This window comes from Phyllopteryx taeniolatus, chromosome 14 (genome assembly GCF_024500385.1).
Source record: "Phyllopteryx taeniolatus isolate TA_2022b chromosome 14, UOR_Ptae_1.2, whole genome shotgun sequence".
NCBI lineage: Eukaryota > Metazoa > Chordata > Actinopteri > Syngnathiformes > Syngnathidae > Phyllopteryx > Phyllopteryx taeniolatus.
The window spans coordinates 24,188,557-24,210,409 of record NC_084515.1 but is presented as its reverse complement, the minus strand read 5'-3'; the positions used below and the strand labels follow the sequence as shown (position 1 = coordinate 24,210,409).

The following is a 21,853-nucleotide window of genomic DNA, read 5'->3' as shown; positions in this document are numbered from 1 at the left end:
AACCGAGAAAAACATTCAACCACTAAAATATTTTTTTTCTGTTCAGGAATGCGAGTAAATAACTATAATTTCATATATTAACCAAGAAATATTCATATGCTTTATCACATCTGTGGTTCTCAAAGAGTAGGAGTGTGCAAAAGAGTCCCTGGATTAAATACTAATTAAATTCTTATTTAAAACATCTGTAAGTATAAATTCATTTTTTGAAAAAATTAAAAACGCTCCAGCACGCCCGCGACCCTAGTGAGGATAAGCGGTAAAAGAAAATGGATGGTTGGATGGATGAAGGGAATCAAGACCACTCTGTTCCCAAGTTGGAACAGAAGGGGGCGCTAATGTTCTGTCAAGTGAGCTGCCAACCGCCGTAGAAAGAAAAGAAGAAGTAGTAAGGACACCCGCTTGCTGTAAACTTGGGTGTTGTTAGTGAGGCCCAATTCATCAGATTAGTTTTAAAAAGTAACTTTTTTTTCCCCAGTAGCCACTGTAACTACAGTAAAAATAAAAAAAAGTGTGTCTTCTACTGGACCTGGAGAGACAACCGCCCCCTACAGTGGTAAGTTTTGATATTTTAAGAACGAAGACAGTCGTGCCTGAGACTCCATTCAAGCCACTGAGAACTCCGACACTCTTAACTCCAAGTTACTGTTTTCTCCACTGCGGTGTTGACGTTACTTTTGTGTACTTGGGAGAAAAATAATCAATCAATCAATTTTGAGACACCGTGAAAATATCTTCGCTCGAAAACAGTTTGGCTTTTTTTGCGGTACTTTTCGCGATTACGTCACTTCGTAGCCTTCACTCTACAAAAAACAGCTTCGAAAAACATCGTCGATATCGCCGTTCAAATCTGCATCACGGTAACGCGCCACCGGCACACTGAATAATAAATACATGGACATAATACTAAAATACTAAAAAATAAATTTTTGTGACTGCTCCTTTTACTTTTTTTTTTTAGTTTTTCTCATGAATACAATTCCGGTCTCTTCGTGTATACATGTTTAGTTGTGTGGGTGTGGTTTCCTACGATAGAAGTATACTTTACAAAGCAAATCTTTGCAGAGTGACAATAAAAGTGCATTCTATTCTATTCTGTTCTGTTCTATTGTATCAAAACAATTTAAGACAACATTTAGGCCGCAAACACAGCACTTCCGGTTAATGCTCTTATTTTGAAGCTCAAAATTGTACTTCTGGTCAGTTACATTACACATTCAGCAACATTACTTAAATGCCTACAAATTAAATAAAAGCATTTAAATGATCAAGATGAACAAAGGTGACTTTGTGGCCATGTACAGTCTCACTGCAGACAGGAGATCAGACAGCCGCCGGCACAAAGCGGCTGCTGAGGAGACAATTGTGGGAGTGGCAGATTTGACTTGGCAGAGCAGCTCACAATCAATATTATATTTGTCTAATAGCATGACTAAAACACAGCCTTTAAATAAAATATATTGTACTTACCAGAGATGCTGATTTACATATTAAATCGACCCCCTTTTTCTTCTGCGTATGCCTGTAAACTAGAAAAGCGCCCAATATCTACAATGTCCACTTTTTGTTTACAAATCCTTCTTAAAAATTTTATTTTTAAAAATCATGTAGGTCACCAAGTTGATTTCTCATTGTGTTCTCTCGGCCATTTTGGGCAGCTTCTGCTCTAAATCTACCAATCGAGGACGGGAAAATGCCGACATCACCCGGAAGCCTTGTTTATTGAATCTGAAATCTGATTGGTTGAAAAAATTAACAGCCATTACTATTGTGTCTTAAGTGTCATGTGCCAGCATTTATGACATTAAGGGCCCTGGGCAGATTATATTGACATGACAACACATAGAAGCTGGAATCTGATTTGACCCACCCCCCCAAAAAATTTGTTTTTATCCGCTATCCGCAAACACTATGAAATGAAGACAAAAGACTGTTGGAAATAAATGAATACATATTATTGTATATATTGTTCCATATTATAATAAATATTAACAATAATTAATAATAAATGTAATGAAGTTGTAAATGTAAGTCAGTGCTTTTGATAGTGTTTAGGCCAGCAGAGAAGGCTCTGAAATAAAATACATTTCTCATACATCTAATAGTAGTTTATGATATAGGCATTATTTTGTATTTTAACTTTTTCCTTTTTTTTTTTTTTTTTTTTTTTTTTTTTTATATTTGTCTCATATAACATTCACCAGTAATGTTTATTATGTGCTGTTTCTCCATTTCTCCTTAAACCTGTCTGCAAGGTTTACCTCCAAAGTGGGGTTGGGATGGAGAGGCGAAAATTGATGGAAATCACAGAGGCCCTGTGTTCCTCTGAAGTGGCCGCTCTCTGCTTCTTGTGCCATGATGTTCTCAACAGGAAACATCTCGAAGGAGTGAGGATCACATATTTTACTGTTTACACTTTTTAATAGCAAATATGGCATTTTGTTCCTTTCTTCAACTTAACAACTTTTCTGAAACAGAAATTGTGCAGATTGAAGCAAATAACAAATTCTAATGTTTCACACACTTTATCAAAGCACAGCTGGAATGTAATCATATTTTCATTTGTAAACAATAGGCATGGGACGGTATCAGATTTTGATGGTACGATTCCCTTGAGCAAAAATACTACTGTATCATGGTATTTAAATTACAGCTCCAAAATCAATTATTTTGAAAAATTAGGGTAAATAAAAACAACTTTTTCTATTAAACACTGTTTTATTTTTAGCACATTCAGTGCCACTGTCTGCTTTAGAAGTCATATATCCATGTTAACTGGGAGGGCTAGCACTGAAACATAATTTAAAATGCTAGCGCTAGCACTAACGGTTGTACGTAACCGTGGCGCCGTTCTTTCAAATCATGCTCTAAAGCTTCGGTAAACATTGGTTTGGGCGCGTGAATAAATGTTGACAACAGCAAGTACGGGAGGTGATGCGGCAGTCACAATACGCAATCCCATTGGTCGACATCAAGGTGCGCTGTCGGAGAGTTGTGGTTGATATGTCGCACGACACGGAAGATATTAAAAAAAATAAAATAAATCAAACATGCTATACTTTTCATTTTGGTGTCGTAATCCACCATCATTGGTGGTGGATTATGTCACACTTCAAGAAGTTTTGTTGTTCCCTACAAAATATGTCGGCCTGATCTGGGAAATTTGGCTGTGATAGCTAATCGGGCCAATATCGGGACTAAAATCCTGTAGTCCGAACCAGACATTGTTGAAACCTTGACTTTTCAACACGGTAAGCGACCCATGCCTCGTAAGCATTTATCATTTCTTTTGCTTCAGGTTACTTGTTTAACTTGGGCTTTTTTCTAATACAGGTCAGCGATGCAAAAGTTTTGTTCAGCAGACTAGAAGAAAAAGATCTCCTGAAGAACACTAAATTTATTGCTCAGCTACTGCACACAATCCGACGCATTGATCTCGTCAGGCTCTTAGAGACGAACAGACAGGGCGTGGAGGAAACTGATGCAAAGCCTATGCTGTCAAATTACAGGTAAAAGCAGCAAGTTATGTGTTTTGCTCTTAATTACCTTGTACTAATTTTATTTTTCAATTCTCTATGCTTTGCGAACAGGGTGATGCTGTACACTATATATGATGAAACCACTAAAGACAAGCTAGAAGATATGAAGTTTCTCCTGAGCGACAAGATTGGCAGGAGACAAACGGATGACTGCAATGTGAGAACACCCAATCAAGTTTTGTTACGTCCTTCGAAATCACCCTCATACCTCCCATTTACATCAGAATTTTACATTTTTTTTGACATATTGTGCACTAAAAATACAGCCAGATGTAATTTGGCAAAGTTAATTGTAGAAGCATAGGTACCGATTTTTATTGTGAGCAGCATTTGTAAACAGACAGAGACCAGGTCAGAAGCTTAAGAAGTCAATGACAAATTCTCACATAAACTATAATTTTCTGTCAAATAAAGAAAAGCATTTTGAAGATGAATTCAACATTAGTTTTACATGATGTCAATCACAACAAGCCCCCATCTTGTTCCTAATTCGGGTTGTTTCAACATACATGGAACTACACAGGCGTATTAGGACCACATTAAAATGGCATTACATTAATAAATATTCCAGGAATAACGTGATCAAATTTTACACTTTAATCAAAGCAACAGCTTTGTAAAAACAAGATAGCCGTCACATATGAGCTGTGGTTGGAAGCCGCCATATTTACGTGCATAAACAATGATGTCACCGCGCATTTACGCCAATACAGAACATGCGCAGACAGGACGCAGCCTTGCTATTCCGATTGAACCATATACATGACTTTGGATCGGTTTGGGGAAAAGTAATATTCCACTCCTCTGAATCCGAATGAAATGCCATTCAGATTTGGCCTGTTTATTCTGACTATACTATTTATTTATATTCTCGCTCAATGTAAGCTACCGTTTTATTTATTCACCTTTATTTAACCAGGATAAAATACAGTTGCGCTTTAATTGTGTTTTCAAAACAGAAGCAGCACAGTTAATACTCGACGCACATTTCCATAGCAGCTATACAGCGAGGTGACAGAATAATATGATTGTGCAAACGTCTGTGTCTCCGGTATCCCTTTGTGGCTATTCCTGACGTGATATTACCCGAATAATATGTGGCAGGTCTTTAGAGAGCGAGACAGTGCCTGCTGGTCTCAGACTATTGTAGCCTGGTTAGTCTAAAAAAAATGTTTTCCCCTCTACACATACTTGCTGACCTCATGTCCGTGCGCTTGCTCTATTCACTCCGAACACTTCATACATACTGAATTTGTTTACTGTGAATTCCAGACTGTGCTGGATGTGTTCGTTGAATTGGAAAAAGTGGGTTTACTGTCTCAATCAAATCTACACGAGCTGCATTCAATACTGGAGGTAGTGGATCTACAATTGGCATCGACTGTCCAGCAATATATGACAAGTATGGAATATGAGGTGTCCTTTTCTTTGCATACTGTAAATATGTGCCTATATCTGTATTACGAATTCTTTCCTGTCGCGTGTGCCTCGAGCTGAATGTGAGTCGTCATATGAGTACAATATGTTACCTTTAGAAATTGACCAATCACAGTGGCCAAAAGAAAAAAGTGAAGACAAATTCTGACAACAAAAAGATTTAAATAAGTTTTGGACACCCATAAATATAGCGCAAGACTGTTCTTGCTGATCTGACAGCGGGATACAGTCTCGCGTTGGCCCATCTCTGGAATACGCCTATCGGATTTTGAGCCACATCATACAAAAAGACGTGTAAACATAGCATGCTGAAACGTGTTGTTCTTTTCAAATTCATCAAATCATTTATTTCACTAGCAGGAACACTTCCGCAGCCAGCGAGACGACCTCCCCCTCGTCCCATCATGGATTTACGGGTGTGTATCTGTATGGGCCCGTGTGCTTGGGAATGCCAAGAGTAGAATTAGTCAGTCTGTGATTTCTTTTGCAGCATGTCAACAACTCACATCATTTGTCCACATCTGAGACTCCACCCACCCGTATGTCTCTCCGACTACATTTCTCACAAGCCATGTAATTTTCATATACAGCCAGCGAGTTAAAACCGTTTGTTTTTCGTTAGTTGAAGGTGGCCAATTTTCCTTGGATGCAAGAACAAACACTCCGCCTACATCGCTTTCTGATCAGGTACCCATTCACAGACACGCAGCAATAACAATTTAGAGGTTATTCATCCATTGACTGGAATGATGATCTTAATTATTTATATTTGTGGGTGCTCTTGTGCCGCAGATCGAGTACTACCCACTGAATCACATCCCTTGTGGTCTATGTGTGATCATCAACAATGAGGAATTTTTGGGAACGCAGCTGAAAAAAAGAAGTGGCACTCGAGAGGATGAGGGTGCGTATTTTCACGAAGTCATTTATCCTAGCTTTACACAGGAACAATGTTATATTTTGGGTGACAATCGAGGAAGTGTTTATCTGTCATCATACAGTAAATCCTGATCCAGAAGCTTGCCTCGCTATCTGTAGTTTTGCACTAATCAGTGAGTTTATCCATAATGCTGACACTCAAAAGAATGGTACACTAGTACATTAGCTGCAAAATGCTTTGTATTTATTCAGCATTATAGCCATGATGGTCAGCAGGTGGGTTAGTGGTTAGCACGTGTTTGCGTGGGTTTTTTCCGGGTACTCCGGCTTCCTCTCCCAATAAAGAAAAGGTTATGTTAGATTAACACTCTGATCAATTGTACAATTAAAGTGTGAATACCTGTTTGTCTATAAGTGCTCTGCAATTGACTGGACACCCAAACTCACCTGGGATCGGCTCCAGCTTACCTGCCACCCTAATGAGGACAAGTGGTATAGAATGTGAATGGATGGCAGCAATTACAATCCACACTTGATCTCAGAAGGCGACAGTAATGCACACGTAAGGTTGTTTGCCAAAAATCAAGACAAAGAAGGTTTAAGTTGGGTGGAGGAATCAAATTTATCAGTAACCATCGAAAATGACAGATTTATCTAGTAACTAACACAACTGAAATAACACATGTCCCAGGGCTTTGATAAGCAATATCAGTGAAAATCAGAATCATCTTTATTTGCTAAGTGTGTCAAAAACACACAAGGAATTTGTCTCCGGTAGTTGGAGCCGCTCTAGTATGACAACAGACAGTCAATTTACAGTGAATACTTTTGAGACATAAAAACACTGAGCAATAAGAGGTTACCAGTAATGTGGTAATGCTGAGAATTCTTTTTTTTTTTGACAATTGTGCAAATGATGCCGAGTCCTCTTGCAGTTTGAAATGACTAATAGAACGGTAGTTTGGTGCAGTGACCATTGTGCAAATGGCGCAGAGACTTCAAGAAATCTATGCAGTTTAAAGTGATTAGTAGTGCGATAATAATCTGGGACAATTGTGCAAATGGTGCAGCTACTTCTCAAGCACATATGTGGCCAGTATTTGTCAACAACAGAGATGTGACTAAGACAAAATTCTTACAATGGAATTGTAAGTTAACTCTTTAAGAAGTGAATAGCAAGAGGAATAAAGCTGTTGGAATGTCTGCTAGTTCTAGTATGCATTGTTCGATAGCGCCTACCTGAGAGGAGGAGCTGGAAGAGGTGGTGACCAGGATGTGGAGGATTGTGGATGCTTTTGTCTTAGTACTGGCAGCGTGCAAGTCCTCAAGGGTAGATAGGGGGCTACCAACATTTTTTTCAGCAGTTTTGATTGTCTTTTGCAGTCGGAGTGTGTCCTTTTTTGTGGCAGGACCAAAGTGTCCTTTGAAATCTCCAGTAGAAGGTGTTCAAGTCGTCAGCTAGTCCTTTATTGTTCTCATCTTGGGGGGGATGGTTGCTTGTAATTGGTTAGCGACTGTCATCCATGCCAGACTGATTTTGTTAGCGGTAAACTGTTTTTCTAGCTTTACTGCATAATTTCTCTTTGCAATGTTAATTTCTTGAGAGCGCGATTATGCAGCGCTCTATCCCCACTCCGATGGGCCTCCTCTTTAGCCTGGCGAAGTTGCTTATGTATGGCAGTGAACCACTGCTTGTTGTTATTGAACGTGCAAAATTACTTGGTTGGTACGCACGCCTCTTCACAGAAACTGATATGGGATGTAACAGTGTCTGTATATTCAGCCAAGATCCCAGTTGAAGTTTCAAAGACACTCCAGTCTGTGCAGTCTAAACAGCTTTGAAGTTCTATCTTTGCTTCATTGGTCCACTTCTTCAACTGTTTTCACCTTAGGCTTCGCACGTTTTAAGTTTTTTGCCTGTATGTTTGCATTATTGCGAAGGTTACACAATACAGTTTGGCATCGATCACATCGGCTGCGAGTACTAGTCGAGTTCTCATCATCTACTCTGGTAGTTACAATTCTCATGGGTCATGAGTAATCCCAGATTACTTTGGCTGGGGTACACCCCGGATTGGTTGCCAACAGCCAAACCCAGGGCGCATACAGACAAGCAACCATTCAAACCTAGAGACAGATTAGAATCTTCAATTAACTAACGAAGCATGTTTTTGGAATGTGGGAGGAAGGCGGAGTAACGGGAGAAAAGCCACGCAAGCACGGCGACGACATGCAAACGTCACAGAGGAAGGGCAAAGCTCGGATTCGAACCTCGGCACTGTGAGGCGGATGGCCTGAACACTCAATTGCCGTTCCACCATCCTTGAATTCTTCATGCATTGATTTCCAATACTATATAGATTATATATTGTATAGAAGCTTCATTGGATTAATATATGAATAAAGATGGTTGAGATATAGTGAGACACAGTAATTCCCTGCACATTCGCAGTTCACTATCAACAAATTTACCTATTTGAATTTTCATTTCTGTGGAACCTATCACCAGCTATTTGGTGAAAGAAAAACTCACCTGTTTGTGGTATATTTACAGTTTAAGGTATTAATATAAGCAATTATGAATTTTTTTTATTGGGGGGGGGCATCATTACTCACATTATCCTGGCAGGGCTCAGTCTCTATTCCCAGGGGGATTGCTGTACCGTGAATGACCATTTTTTCAATAATTTCTTATTTTATGGGGATAATTTCTTAATTTCACTCCAACCATTCTCTTGATTTTGAATGCCGTCTGACTCAAAGTGGACACGATATCCAGAATCAAAGGTCATATTGGTTGAACCCAAAATGTCAACATTCACAGTGTCGGGTAGAAAAAGTATGGCATTGTGAACCTTTGGATTTAATTAATTATTAAACCTACTTTGCTAGCTCTCCATGACCCTGAATAAGATAAGCCAAACTTTTTTTTTTTTTTTTTTTCCTTCCCTATTCCACAGAGGCTCTTGAGTCACTGTTCTCCAGATTTGGCTTTAGTGTGATTGTCCACAGCAACTTGACCGCAGAAGAGATAAGAGAGAAACTACGTATCATTGCTTCAAGAAATTTTTCAGAGGAGGATGCTCTGGTGAGCAAGATGGCACTTTTACAAACACAATTACAAACTGACAGAAGACAAAAAAAAAATGCTGAATCAAGTGGTGATCAGTTTTATTGCATCTTGCGTTTCTGTTTGATATCAAGCTGGATGCAATAGCAATTGTCACCAGAATAAAAAGTACACTGTGCATTTTCTTTTGGTTTTAGGTCGTGTGTGTGCTTTCCCACGGGGAACATGGTTGTGTCTATGGGACTGATGAGGAAAAGGTGTCCCTACGAGAACTGACACAGCCCTTTACGAGTGGATTTGCCCCTACGTTGGCAGGGAAACCCAAACTGTTTTTCATCCAAGCATGTCAGGGAGGAGGTTATCAGACCGGAACCTTGCCATCCCCCCCAAAACCGAGAGAGGGGGAATACAGACGGAGTCACTTGGAAGCGGACGCGGGTCCCATCCACGCCGAGACGGTGCCCTCAGATGCTGACTTCCTGCTCGGCATGGCCACTGTACCAGAATGCAAGTCATTTCGAAACAAGCACACGGGCTCCATCTACATCCAAGAGCTGTGCAGGCAGCTTCGACGATCCGCTGAGAGGTAAAATGAAAGGATTTCAGTATGTTTTGTGATTAATTAAATTAGATTACATTTGCTGTCTTAGGCATAATGTCAAACTTTAGGAAAGGTTCACCACCCTGCCTTGTCGAGGTGGCAATCACAGACTTACGATAAGATCTTTTTGTGCTATTTTTACAATGATACCAATATTAATTCACTGTACATCGTACAAAAGCAGTCCTGCAATCAAGACTACAAAACATTTTTGAATATGATAATATACTTCATTACCATTTCAATTAGTTGTTTTTCTCCAGGACCATAAAAAGCCATAAAATGATGTTCCCCCCCATTGGTCATTTAGATTTGACAGTGGTATACATACAGGAACCTGAACCTGATATTGCACTGTCATGATGTGCGTTTTTGTTTGTCATTGAAACAGATTATTTCTTGAAACAGTCAAAAAAAAAAAAAAAATTCTGTGTTCTAAGCCTAACGAGCATCTGCTCGCAGCACTGCCAGGCCACACGAATACAGTATATACAGTGGGGCAAAAAAAGGTATTTACCCACCAATTGTGCAAGTTCTCCCACTTAAAAAGATCACAGGCCTGTAATTTTCATCATAGGTATACCTCACCTATGAGAGACAATGAGAAAAAAAAAATCCAGAAAATCACATTTTTAAATTGAATTAGCAAATCATAGGTATACCTCACCTATGAGAGACAATGAGAAAAAAAAATCCAGAAAATCACATTTTTAAATTGAATTAGCAAATCATAGGTATACCTCACCTATGAGAGACAATGAGAAAAAAAAAATCCAGAAAATCACATTTTTAAATTGAATTAGCAAATCATAGGTATACCTCACCTATGAAAGACTAAGGGAAAAAAAAATCCAGAAAATCACATTTTTAAATTTATTAGCAAATTATGGTGGAAAATAAGTATTTGATATAGATTGACAATAGTCTGAAGGATGATTATTCAAAGTTTTTAGAATGATTATTTATACCCCAATAGCACAATTATAACATTTGAAAATGAGCTCTTCTTTGAGGCGCCACCCAACTGAAGTAGGTGTGGATGTAGTTGAGCTACTTTTGTCACTTTATTAGCCAGCTACATTTCTCTGGTGGGTAATGTCGCGTGCTTAATGTTCACAGTTCACGCGAGGAAGACATTCTCTCTATCCTGACACGTGTGAACAGGGAGGTCAGCAAAGGCGAGTACCTCAACTACAAGCAAATGCCTGAGCCCAAATACACCCTCACCAAGACACTTATCCTAAAGTTTGTTGATGAGGACCAAGTGCAACGCCCCTAGTGTGCCATATTGCCTCATGTGAAGACTGGGTTCTATGTATCACTGTGACCTTATATGATATGATGCCGATGTGTACAAAAAAAAATCTGAACACAATTCAGAGCAAATGTACTTGTTAAAATATTTATAATCATGCCAGTGGAATTTGAAAAGGGCGGCGCGGTGTTTTTGTCATACGTCACTCAATGATGATCATGTACTCTTACTCCATGTATGGCGTGGAGTATATATTTAATGAAAACATTTATGTTGTGTGGGATTTTTCACATAAGCACAAAAGTAACTTATTTGATACACTGCTCTTATTCACTTTCTTTCCGTGACTGTCGCCAATGTTAGACATTACCCACGTGCGGAGACATTTTACAGTGAGTGAGCTGAATATGCCTGAGCGCACCTGTCATTGGATCAAGTCTGTATTTGTGGATGGGGAGGACATGTCTCCAAAATGCGAGGTAGGTTAATGTCCTGGAGTTTGCAGGCGACACACCATCCTCAGTGGACTCATCTCTGATGGGTATGAGTTTCTTCCCTTATGCAGTTGACCCCCCCCCCCCCCCCCCATTTCTAGAATGGGCCAATGACTTGATTAGAACAACTGCTTTGAACAGCAACTTTTTACATTGTATATGCACTCTAAGGTTGATTAAACAGTGTTTTTTCCCCACTTCCTGTTTATCATTACGACTTTATTTCATCATTTGCTTCATTTTGACATTTTCATTTAAAAGTTTTTTTTTTTTTGCACCTAACACTAAAGAAAACGTTCATTTGTGGCAATTTGATAGTTACATGGCACACAACTTAATGCAACATTATTAGCTTTAGCAATATCTAAAACAAAAAAATTCACGGAATTCAGTAGAACGAATGTTTTAGTTATCTTTCCCGATTGATAATTAAATAAATAAATAATGCTGTTGAGCGAACGAGTTCTGTTGACGTCATAAACTCTCGAGCGTATGAAGAATGTCGAAAAGGATGACATACGTGAGTTAGGGTGGGCCCGTCACGTTTCCACGCCGCCGGGAGCAAGAAGACTGGGCCGGGCTGTGCGACGCGGGTGCGGGAACCGAAATTCCCGTGGACTCCACCCAGCTGCTCGCCAGTCGCCCCGCTGCTCTGTTCCGGGAAATGTTCGACTGAAACGCCGAGTTGAGTCTCCGAAGTCATTCGACGACTTTCCACCGCACGAAGCAAGACTTTCCAACTTTCAAGTTACTACCCGTGGGACTTAACGCTCGGTACGTAGACATAGTCATGTGTCGTTTTTTTGTTTTGTTTTCGTGTGTGTTCAAATAATCTAGTGGATCGTTTAAAACTACCGTGTGGATGTGTATTCTTTAGCTCAGTACGTAGTTTGGAACCCAACTCTTTTTTTTTTAATTTTTTTTTTATCGTCGTCGTCGTGGTGGTTTTGGTAGCTTCACAAATGAAAATACTTTTTTTTTTTTTTTTTTTTTTTTTTGTAAATTGGTACTTTTTCTTGGGAACAACTTGTTTGACGTGCATTTGGATTGACTGCTCCTGCTTGCTTTAATGTCAAAGGGACGCCAACAAGAGCCGTCGAAAAAAAAAAAAAGGAAAAATAAATAAATAAAAAGGTTACATAAGAGACGGATGTGACATTTAAAAAAAAAAAAATGTTTTGAGATATCCCAATCTACGTGCGTGCGCAGAGAACATAGGTCCGGCTTGTGTTTGGAACATGTCCACAATCCACACCTTTTATGAATGGACCCCATTAAGTGCAGATATACCGTTAACGATCATCAGGCCCAATTGTATGATGCCGCTGAAGACTATTTTGAGCGATTATCCTGTGGAGTGGAGTGTGTTTTAAAGTGATAGTTCCACCCTGATCTGCTCACAAAATGGCCGAGGTGGGGGATTCGAGTCAAATGCTAGACTCGAGTCGCTGATTTGTATGACTTGACTTGATTTAAAGATTCATATTCACACAGTGAATATGAATCTTCATAATAATCCAGATTTTTATTGACCAAAATAATAATCTGGATTATTTTGATCAATATAGTAATCACGATTATTCCTCATGTTTGGGGAAAATCCTTATTTTTACTGCACTACTTTTTAACAAACTATGTAACAGTTTTCACTTCAAAATGAGTCTTTCAATAAGAATAAATGATAAGACAATAAAAAAAAAATACATGTAAAATCCTACTTTAGCAAAAGCGAGCTGACTAAATGTACTTTTACAAAGTGCGAATTGCAACTTAATGGAAGCAAATACACTTAATGCATAAAAGGAATAACACCAGACACGCCGCCTCTCCTCCAATGTGCTCAGAGGTCCAATTTCAAAATAAAAACTTAATATACTATTGGCTACATTGCACATCAAAGCCCTTTTGGGCTTTTATTTTAAAGTCGGCACCAGAGCGCTTCATGAAGACTGTCATCTGGAAGCTACTGTACAGTGTTCCCTCGCTATATCACGGTATATATAAATTAATATCATATTCTCATTAAATTTTTAGAGGTGTAAACTGAATCTTTTGTGTTATGATGAGTGATTTATTATAATTAAAAAAAAATTTCCCTCCAGCATGTGACTGAGCAAGATAGTATGATTTACGACTTGCTTTTGAACTAAGTAATGACTTGACTTGCTTGAATTTGGTGGCGATTTGACTTGGCTCGCTTGCTTGTTTTTGGAGATATCGTTGTGTGTGTGTAGTGTACACGACACAACAGAACAGCTTCTGCCAAAATGAAAACGACAAATCTTTTTAACAAGATGGAATTTGTTTTCGGGGGACCACAAATATTTAATGTGGTGAGCCAGATCTGGCCTCCGGGCCTTCAGTTTGTTTAACTGAAATCAGGGCAACAGCTTTAGGTTGTTGTTTTTTTGTTTGTTTTTTTTTTACCACCGAAACACATGCATGTTACGCCTTCTGAAGTAATCACAGCGAAGTGGTACTCTTGTCTGGCGTCTTTTTAAGAGCTCTTGCTTAGATAGGAGGAAGCAGTTTTTCCACTCAGTGAGTCTTGCTGCTTGTGAATGGGGATGTGACATCATGGCAACCTAAGGTGGGGCCTCCTCTTGAATTCCTTTACTGGGGATTTCGCTAAAAGTCACAGTCAAACTAGAGCTCAGGGGTTGTTGTTGTTGTTGTTTTTGCTGAGTAACTTAAAACATATTTGGACATGGAAAGTAGTTAGATAACTGTAACTCTCTCTCTCTCTCCTATATGGCAGCCATTTGGTAACATTATTTAAGTTCATTTTTTTCCCTTATTAATTGACACACAGCACCCCAAAAGAAACGTAATTGTTGAAATTTTTGCTGATTTATGAAAAAAGAAAAACTGAAATATCACACCAGCCATAAGTATTCGGACCCTTTGCTGTGACACTCGTATATTGAACTCGGGCGCTGTCCATTTCTTCTGATCATCCTTGAGATGGTTCTACACCTTCGTTGCAGTCCAACTGTGTTTTTGGTTATACTAATTGGACTTGATTAGGAAAGCCACGCCCCTGTTTATATAACACCTTACAGCTCGCCGTGCGTGTCAGAGCAAATGAGAATCATGAGGTCAAAGGAACTGCCTGAAGAGCTCAGAGACAGAATTGTGCTAAATGATTTGAGCAAATGGCTGCAATATAACAAAGAGTGAAAAATTTAAGGGGGTCTGAATACTTTCCGTACCCACTGTATGTACACGACCACGTGCTGTATTTTCGTTGACTTCAAGCATGCATCGACCGAGTATGTCCGATCTGATTGTTTACTCATCACTGTCATTGACACACCCCAGATATGTATCAGATTATTATTATGTTTTTAAATCCACATTTGGAAGAGGCCTTCTACTTTTCTTTTTTTTCCTCTTTATGCTAATGTTGTTGAATTGTGCACTTGAGAGCAAAACACTGTAAATTCAGCCTGATTTGATTTTTGTTTATTTTATTATTATTATTATTATTATTATTATTATTTTAATTTTTTTTCTCAATTCAGATTTGACCGTCCACTAATGACCATTCTCGTTTGCTCACAGGCGACATGTCCAGATCAGACTACCCTCCAGGGTACGAAGAGTCCCGTAACCCACCGTACGCACCCCACGGCGGCAATTACCCAGCACCCCCTGGATATGGCTTCCCGGCCTTCGGCGGACCTCAGCCGGGACAGCCTCCAGCTCCCTACCCCACCGGTCCAAACACCCCTCTATTCCCGGGTCAGCCACAGGGCTACCCTCCAGGTCCGTACCCGGGACAGCCTTATCCTCCTGGAGCCGGCTATCCCAGTCAGCCCCCTATGCCTCCCATCATCCCACGCAATATCCCTTCGGATGTTATAACCTCTGGTAAGACAGACCTTTTTATGTGTGAAAGCAGTCAATGTAAACATTCTATTAACAGAATTGAGTCATCGGGCGTGTTCAACCCAAACAGTGGCAGTTATTAACCTCACACATGGGCTTGCACGATCAAGCAATGAATGCTGTGCAATGAAATTTTTTTAGGGAAATCTACATCACTCTCACAAATACACGTTTCCGGCGATGTAACGATAGCTATAGCTCATCGTTCGTTTTTATCATGGTATTGTGCTCACGGTACGATAATTATTGTGATTTTGTGGGAAAGCTCACGATGTCGCAGTAAGACTCAAAAAGGTGTTGCGGGAAGGTTCACGGTGCAAGTGGGGTGAAAGCAGGACAACGCAAAAACCTCTCTTTCTTACTCATCAAGTCCTTCTCACTCGGCTTTAGTAGTTTCTGCGCAGTTTTTGTGGGGGGGGGGGAAACCCATCTTCAAATCATATATTACCGTGCACTTCTATCCCCGTCCGTACAGTGTTAACATTCGTATATGGTACCTCCAAAACGCTATTATTGCTGCAGCAGTTATCATGCTACGCTCACAATAACAAAATTGTCCATTGGCAGATTTGTCGGTCCACTAATTGAACTGTATTTACTGTGTCATGTTTTTTATTTACGTCTTTAGAAATTGGATACTGCCTACTAACAGTGATTTCTTTGCTTGAGTCCAAAAATTCAAGTCAAGTCAGAAACGCAGGAACACTTTTACAGGCTACGCATGTTTAGGAACAGCCAAGTAACAATAAATAAAATAATCATGGGACTCCCGACAGTTTCTTTTCCTCCGCTTAATGATATTGTAAAATGATTAATTTTTCTGAGCAGACTCTGTAATAGGTTTTCATTAATTTGTTCATTTGAAGAGAGGAAAGTATGTAAGATATATTTTTTTTGTGTTGATTTCTGTATTTGTATGGCGTGGACCTGGTTTATTCTTTCATTTTTGGGACGAATGGAATGTTTGGCGGAGGGATGTGTTGTAACGGGAGTTGGAAGAGTGTCACTGTTACAATATGCTTAAATGGTGGCGGCGGCCAGCATTCTGTTGTTGATTTGCTTCTGTGTTTTGGATCATTGTCCTGTTGCAACACCCATCATTTTTTGAGCTTCTACTTTTTGGAGAGATGGCGTCAATTTCTTCTGCAAAATATCTTGACTATTTTTTCCATTGATGATGACAAACTGTCCAGGCCCTGAGGTGGAAAAGCACACCCATACCATGATTCTCAGTCCGCCATGCTTCACAGTTTAGGAGAAGGTTTTGATGTTGGTGTGCTGTGCCATTTTCCCTCCTCACATGGCGTTGTGTGGTCCTCCCAAACAATTCGACTTTGGTTTCTTCTGTCGGAAGTCTGAAGATGTGACCACATTTTCTGACCAATTTATACCTAAATTTAAGAAATTCCAAAGGGTTAACATACTTTTTCCTCCCGCCGCTTGTAGCTGGAAAGTCGATCAACACTGGAGATGTTAAAATAAATAGAACTTTAGCTACATTTGTGACTAAGGTTTGTGTGACTGAGCTATAAACCTGAAAACCACATAATGCTGAGATAACTTGGGCCTCCATTACTATGTTAGCATGTTTGCTGTAGTACTTTTTTGATCAATAATGTCCTGCACATTATGTCTACCTGCACGTATCATTCTTAGAATAAAGCCAACTGGCAAGTGCTCATATTTCTGCTCTCGTAACGACAGATGACGATTTTGCCGCGAGGGGAAGTGACTGGGACAGTCTGAGCATTCGGCATGCTTTCATCAGAAAGGTGAAACAAACAACTTGAGTCCTAATAACAAGAATGCATAAAAAAAAAAAAAGCGCCCTATTCACTGCGCGCTAATACTTGTATAATCTATAATTATTCTTGATTATCTGTTTATACAACTGTGGTGTATAATGTCCTCCTGTTCTGCCTGTGTTTTTCAGGTGTATTTGATTCTGGCAACCCAGCTCCTTGTCACAACAGCCATTGTGGCCGTTTTCACCTTTGTGTGAGTATCATGCATGTTTTTCTTTATTTTATTTTTTTTGGTCCTACCTTGTCTGTGAACTGTTTGTGACCATTGGGGTCACATTTCTGTTTCTCACAGCCAACCGGTCAGAGATTTTGTACAGCAGAACCAGGCTGTCCACTGGGCGTCCTAGTGAGTTGCAACGCATTTAAAAGTGTCAACAAAAGGTCAAGTAACTGTGTGAATATGAATCTTTAATAATTTATTTTATTATTTTTATTTTTTTTGCAGTGGCGTGTACCTCGTTACCCACCTTGTGTTGGCCTGCTGCAAGGGCCCCCGGTAAGTGTGATTCCGCAGCTCGAAAAATAATGTTGATACAAAGAATATTCAATTCATGAACCTGCATTATATTTTGTATTCCCACTCTCTCCTCAGGAGGACGTTTCCTTGGAACTTCATATTGCTCTCCATCTTTGTAAGTTGGATGGCTGCTGTTAGCTTGAATCAGCAGATGGGATGCTGTTTTCTGTATTTGAATCACCAAATGAATGGAACTGACCTCTGGAAAGTTTCAAATTGGGTGGTGTCTCAATGAGACGGCAGCAGGAGGACTGAGTCAGTACAGTTTGGCGCAAAGCCCTTAATGACGCACTCTTTCTTTCTTTGTGTGTTGGTTGGTTGTATGGAGTCCACGGCAGAAGTACTGTCTCATTTGAGGGTTTTCACTATTGAAAACTATTCCTGCAAAAACGCCTGAAATCATGTCATTTTACATTCTTTTCGGCTTACTTTAAAACTAAGCTTTAGACGGCCTCATTCTAATTATTCGATCCACAAATGAGTTAAGATTCAGAGGGAACAAAAGAGGGATAGGAAAAAAAAAATCTAAATGAATTGTTCCTGTTTCCCTACGGATGTAAAGTCATCATAATGATTTGTGAGGATTTGTTGAGACCTCCCTCGTGGAAGCGGCACTTGATCACCGAGCCCACCGAATCGCAATTTGCCACTCTTGTCATGCCCAGTTAAATGATACCCAGCCACCTAATAATAATTAACTATATATATTTTTTTTTGTGTGTTTTTTTTTTTCCCCCCTTATACAGACCCTGGCTCTATCTTACATGACCGGCTCCATAGCCAGGTAAAAAATAAAATCAAAAGTCAAATGTGATGGTGTCCAGCCATTTTGCTTGCATGATTGTGTGTTCCTTGGTGCGTTCAGTTACTATGATACAAAGGCAGTGTTTCTCGCTTTGGCCATCACTGCTGTCGTCTGCATCGCTGTCACGGTCTTCTGCTTCCAGACCAAGGTACCTTGTCCGTGTGTGTGTGTTTATGAGCAAGAGTTCCGCCAACAGTTTCAAACGTTCTTAATATCACACGTCGGTGGATTTTTTTCTTTCTAGGTGGATTTCACCAAATGCCGGGGCTTGTTCTGCGTGCTTGGCATTGTCGTGTTTGTGACCGGCATCATCACTGTCATCGTGCTGTCTTTCAAATATGTGAGTTACAACTCCATAACAATAAGCTCACAGACTCCGGACTCAACGTGCATGTTGGCATCATTTGAATGACTGTTTTTCTCTGGCAGATCTACTGGCTTCACATGCTTTACGCTGCAATAGGAGCCATAGCTTTCACCTTGGTGAGTATTTGAGAGACCTCCACATTTTTCTGTTTGTAAAAAAAAAAAAAAATATCCAACGGAGTTTCAAAACCATTCTGGAACTGTTTTTTTTTCTTCTGTCCTCTGTGCTCGGCAGTTCTTGGCATACGATACGCAGCTCCTCATCGGCAACAGGAAGTACTCCATCAGTCCAGAGGAATACGTGTTCGCCGCACTTAACATCTACGTCGACATGGTTCAGATCTTTCTTTTCCTGCTGCAGATTATTGGCTCGAGCAAATAAAGTCTTTCGGGACACACAAGCAGTCATATCGACAACGTTGCTGCAGAACCAGTCCCGAGCTGTTTATAGCTTTTGCTTTGTTTCCACGCATACCAATAGAATGTATATCATTGCTGCACTCAATGACCATTACTTAAGGGCAGAATTTGAGTTTGTTACTGTGCAAGCGATTCCGATGCACTCTCACATATATATTTCTACAGTTTGACGCCTACAAAAAAAGTATTCTGGTGTCAAAATTTTGCCAGTCTTGCTGGCTTGAAGTAAAAAGCAGACTTATTTTTTTTTTTTTTAAATACTACTTCAGTGCTGAAATGTCTCCATCACATCTGTTTATGTTTTGCTGGGTTGTACTTGCTACACACAAGTTTGATTTGTGCTTCATGAGGATTGGTTGAATAGAACTGTTATTAAATTCCATGCCTGATCTATTATGTCCATTACGCCGACTGTATAGTTTAGTTATATATTGTATTTTTGTCAGTCTTTCTCATTTTACTATGGAACGATAGCTTGTCAACAAATTGTTTCCCCACCTACTGGAGTACGGCAGGGGTCACCAACAAGAATCCCGAGGGTAGCCTGCGGGGCCTCTTCAAAAACAGCTCGCCAGCGATGGGACATTGTAATTTTCTAGGAATGTTGAACAAGTGATCATTTGAAAATTTCCTCCAAAGTGTTGCATGTTATTTTTTTTCCTAGGAGCAATTAACACGATCAGTGTCGTCACATAGATGACTTAATGACGTACAGTAATTTGAATTTCAACATATTTGAGAAGTGTGTATTCTATTGGTATTCCTTTTCATTCACAAATAACCCCAAAGTATCTGTTTTAGAAAGGTTGGTGACCCTTTGTGTACCTATGTCTTGTAAATACATTGTTTGGCTTTTCATATACAATAAATTGTTTTATTTCTGAGCTTTGTGAGGATTTTAGAGAAGTTAAATCAATGTAAGGTATTCCCCATTACACTGATACAGCAAAAATATTTCACTGCAACTCTTTTAATCAATCACATTTTTAAATTATATTACTCAAAAGTTCGGTCCGTGCATGGGCTTGGAGGGCAGTTAGAACCAGGTCTCTTAATTAAGAATCAGTCTTCAACAGCAGGACCATTGGTCCAAGGCGTTACGGGTCGAGTTTAACGTTCGCTGCGGTATTGCGGTAGCGGCTTCCTTCGTAGTCCCCCTCGTTTGACCTTCGTATCCTCTGCCGAACCTTCAGCTGCTTTAATCGGTTCTTGTCCACTTGCCTCTTGGCCAGCAGGAAGCCGATAATACCAGCGGGGAGGCCGATCATCCTAGTTGGAGGCGAGAGAGAAAAGGCAATGCATCAGAGACATCACTTGGGATGCAAACACAACTTTTTATAGCATAAAAATTCAAGTTATTCATTTTGGAACATGCAGAAGCTTTTTCGCTGAGGGTGCCACGCGGGTGTGGGTCAATAATGGCTTAATTGCTTCACGTCGGTACAAAACTCACCATGCATACCCAATGTTCACCATGGGATTCTTCGCCTTTTTAAGGGGTATGTAATCGGGACCCTCGCTTTCTAGGTCCGCTTCCGCAGTCCCTCTGCTATCCTTTCGGCTCCCGTGTGGCTCCGTCCCGGGGCTGCAAAGAGATACGGTCTGCAGCCTCAAGCATCGGCGCAGCGTCGGTGAAGGGTAGCTCGTCACCAACCACCCACCACTAGTAGCAAGCGCTGCACCTGGTAAAAGGAAAAAACGTGGACCCGTCCCCGTAAATATTTGACACACTTTACAAGGCGTATGTGTTGACTGTTGTGGAAAGCAGTTTCCTTGATTTCCATCTTATGGTCCATGAACTAGTATGGTCTTTGTTCTCAAAAGGAAGACAACTCAGCGCACTAGTAGAATGACTGAGACACACTAGTAGAACTATTGTGCCTTACTCGTAATATCTTTTACAGCACTAAGTGCCACTTTTGGCTTACTAGTGCGCAATTTAAACCTCACGAGTAAACTACTGTGCTGTACTAACAACACTACTCGGCCCAACTAGTAGCCATGGAGAGCACACTAGTAGCCTCCTGGACCCCACTAGACAACGCCAGAATGCCCACTCTTAGTTTTGCCTCACTAGTAACATGTGGAAAAGAAATTAAAAAGTCTACACATCTCTGCTCAAATGCCAGGTTTTGGAAACATGAGACCAAGATATCCCCCCCCCAAAAAAAAAAAAATTACTACCTTTAATGTGACCTATATGACTTAAAACCAAACTAAAATAACCTGTTGCAAAAATACGCACCCCCTCAAACTAATACTTTGTTGCAGCACGTTTGGCACAGACGTTGATCGGATTCAGGTCTGGACTCTAGCTGGGCAATTCCAAAACCTTAATTTTCTGGTCATTATTTCAAAGGTAAACTGTTCAACACGCGTGTTGACATTTTAAAGCAACAACAAATGGGAGTTTACCTTTCCAAGCCGAGCCGACGACAGTCTTGTACGCCGCCATGTTGGTTACGCAAAATCCCGCACATGCGCAATGGCAGCCTGCAGGGTTTGGCAAAGACGGCTGCCACCTAGTGGACAATCACGTCACGGCACCAATTCCCAAACGTTTTCGGAACTCAATGACAGGTGCATCCCCGTAAATTGGAATATTGTACAATATCATGCGGTACCAAACAGATTTGTTACTGTAGTTTACAGCTAACGGAAGTCACCATCATCACAAATTGAAACAGTACTACATAGGAAACTGATTTTATTTTAAATAAGGATTAGGTCCTAATTGGGTGAAAAGTGTTAAAGAGTTAATGAGTGAGTCCCAC

At 40.1% G+C, this 21,853-nt stretch overlaps 3 protein-coding genes and 1 long non-coding RNA gene across 7 annotated transcripts; 2 read left to right on the top strand and 2 right to left on the bottom strand.

Annotated features, from left to right (window-relative positions):
* Nucleotides 1-365: 365 nt before the first annotated feature.
* casp8 (caspase 8, apoptosis-related cysteine peptidase) lies at nucleotides 366-11,472 on the top strand. 4 transcript variants are annotated; one of them, XM_061796417.1, is made up of 12 exons: nucleotides 366-556; nucleotides 2,256-2,387; nucleotides 3,334-3,509; nucleotides 3,591-3,696; nucleotides 4,812-4,941; nucleotides 5,337-5,392; nucleotides 5,467-5,515; nucleotides 5,599-5,663; nucleotides 5,769-5,880; nucleotides 8,816-8,943; nucleotides 9,123-9,511; nucleotides 10,646-11,472. In XM_061796417.1, the coding sequence occupies exons 2-12, from the start codon at nucleotides 2,280-2,282 to the stop codon at nucleotides 10,803-10,805; spliced, it is 1,479 nt and encodes a 492-aa protein (XP_061652401.1). In that variant the 5' UTR covers nucleotides 366-556; nucleotides 2,256-2,279; the 3' UTR covers nucleotides 10,806-11,472. The 4 variants fall into 4 exon arrangements, with proteins under 4 accessions (XP_061652401.1, XP_061652400.1, XP_061652403.1 ...); XM_061796416.1 differs by having other exon boundaries at nucleotides 5,334-5,392; XM_061796419.1 differs by lacking the exon at nucleotides 2,256-2,387 and having other exon boundaries at nucleotides 367-556; nucleotides 5,334-5,392.
* On the bottom strand, nucleotides 9,367-11,926 carry LOC133488502 (uncharacterized). The gene is made up of 3 exons (XR_009791670.1): nucleotides 11,796-11,926; nucleotides 10,048-10,114; nucleotides 9,367-9,504 (listed from the first exon to the last, which is right to left on the bottom strand). It is a non-coding gene; the product is annotated as an uncharacterized LOC133488502 (long non-coding RNA).
* Nucleotides 11,847-19,963, top strand: tmbim1a (transmembrane BAX inhibitor motif containing 1a). Its single transcript, XM_061796420.1, has 12 exons — nucleotides 11,847-12,049; nucleotides 14,840-15,148; nucleotides 16,871-16,938; nucleotides 17,100-17,164; nucleotides 17,264-17,317; nucleotides 17,417-17,467; nucleotides 17,564-17,603; nucleotides 18,235-18,272; nucleotides 18,354-18,441; nucleotides 18,538-18,633; nucleotides 18,723-18,776; nucleotides 18,895-19,963. The coding sequence occupies exons 2-12, from the start codon at nucleotides 14,845-14,847 to the stop codon at nucleotides 19,039-19,041; spliced, it is 1,005 nt and encodes a 334-aa protein (XP_061652404.1). The 5' UTR covers nucleotides 11,847-12,049; nucleotides 14,840-14,844; the 3' UTR covers nucleotides 19,042-19,963.
* Nucleotides 19,318-21,624, bottom strand: si:ch73-71c20.5 (DUF4748 domain-containing protein). Its single transcript, XM_061796422.1, has 3 exons — nucleotides 21,495-21,624; nucleotides 20,533-20,761; nucleotides 19,318-20,348 (listed from the first exon to the last, which is right to left on the bottom strand). Exons 1-3 carry the CDS (start codon nucleotides 21,532-21,534, stop codon nucleotides 20,177-20,179), a joined length of 441 nt encoding a protein of 146 aa, XP_061652406.1. The 5' UTR covers nucleotides 21,535-21,624; the 3' UTR covers nucleotides 19,318-20,176.
* Nucleotides 21,625-21,853: the final 229 nt, after the last annotated feature.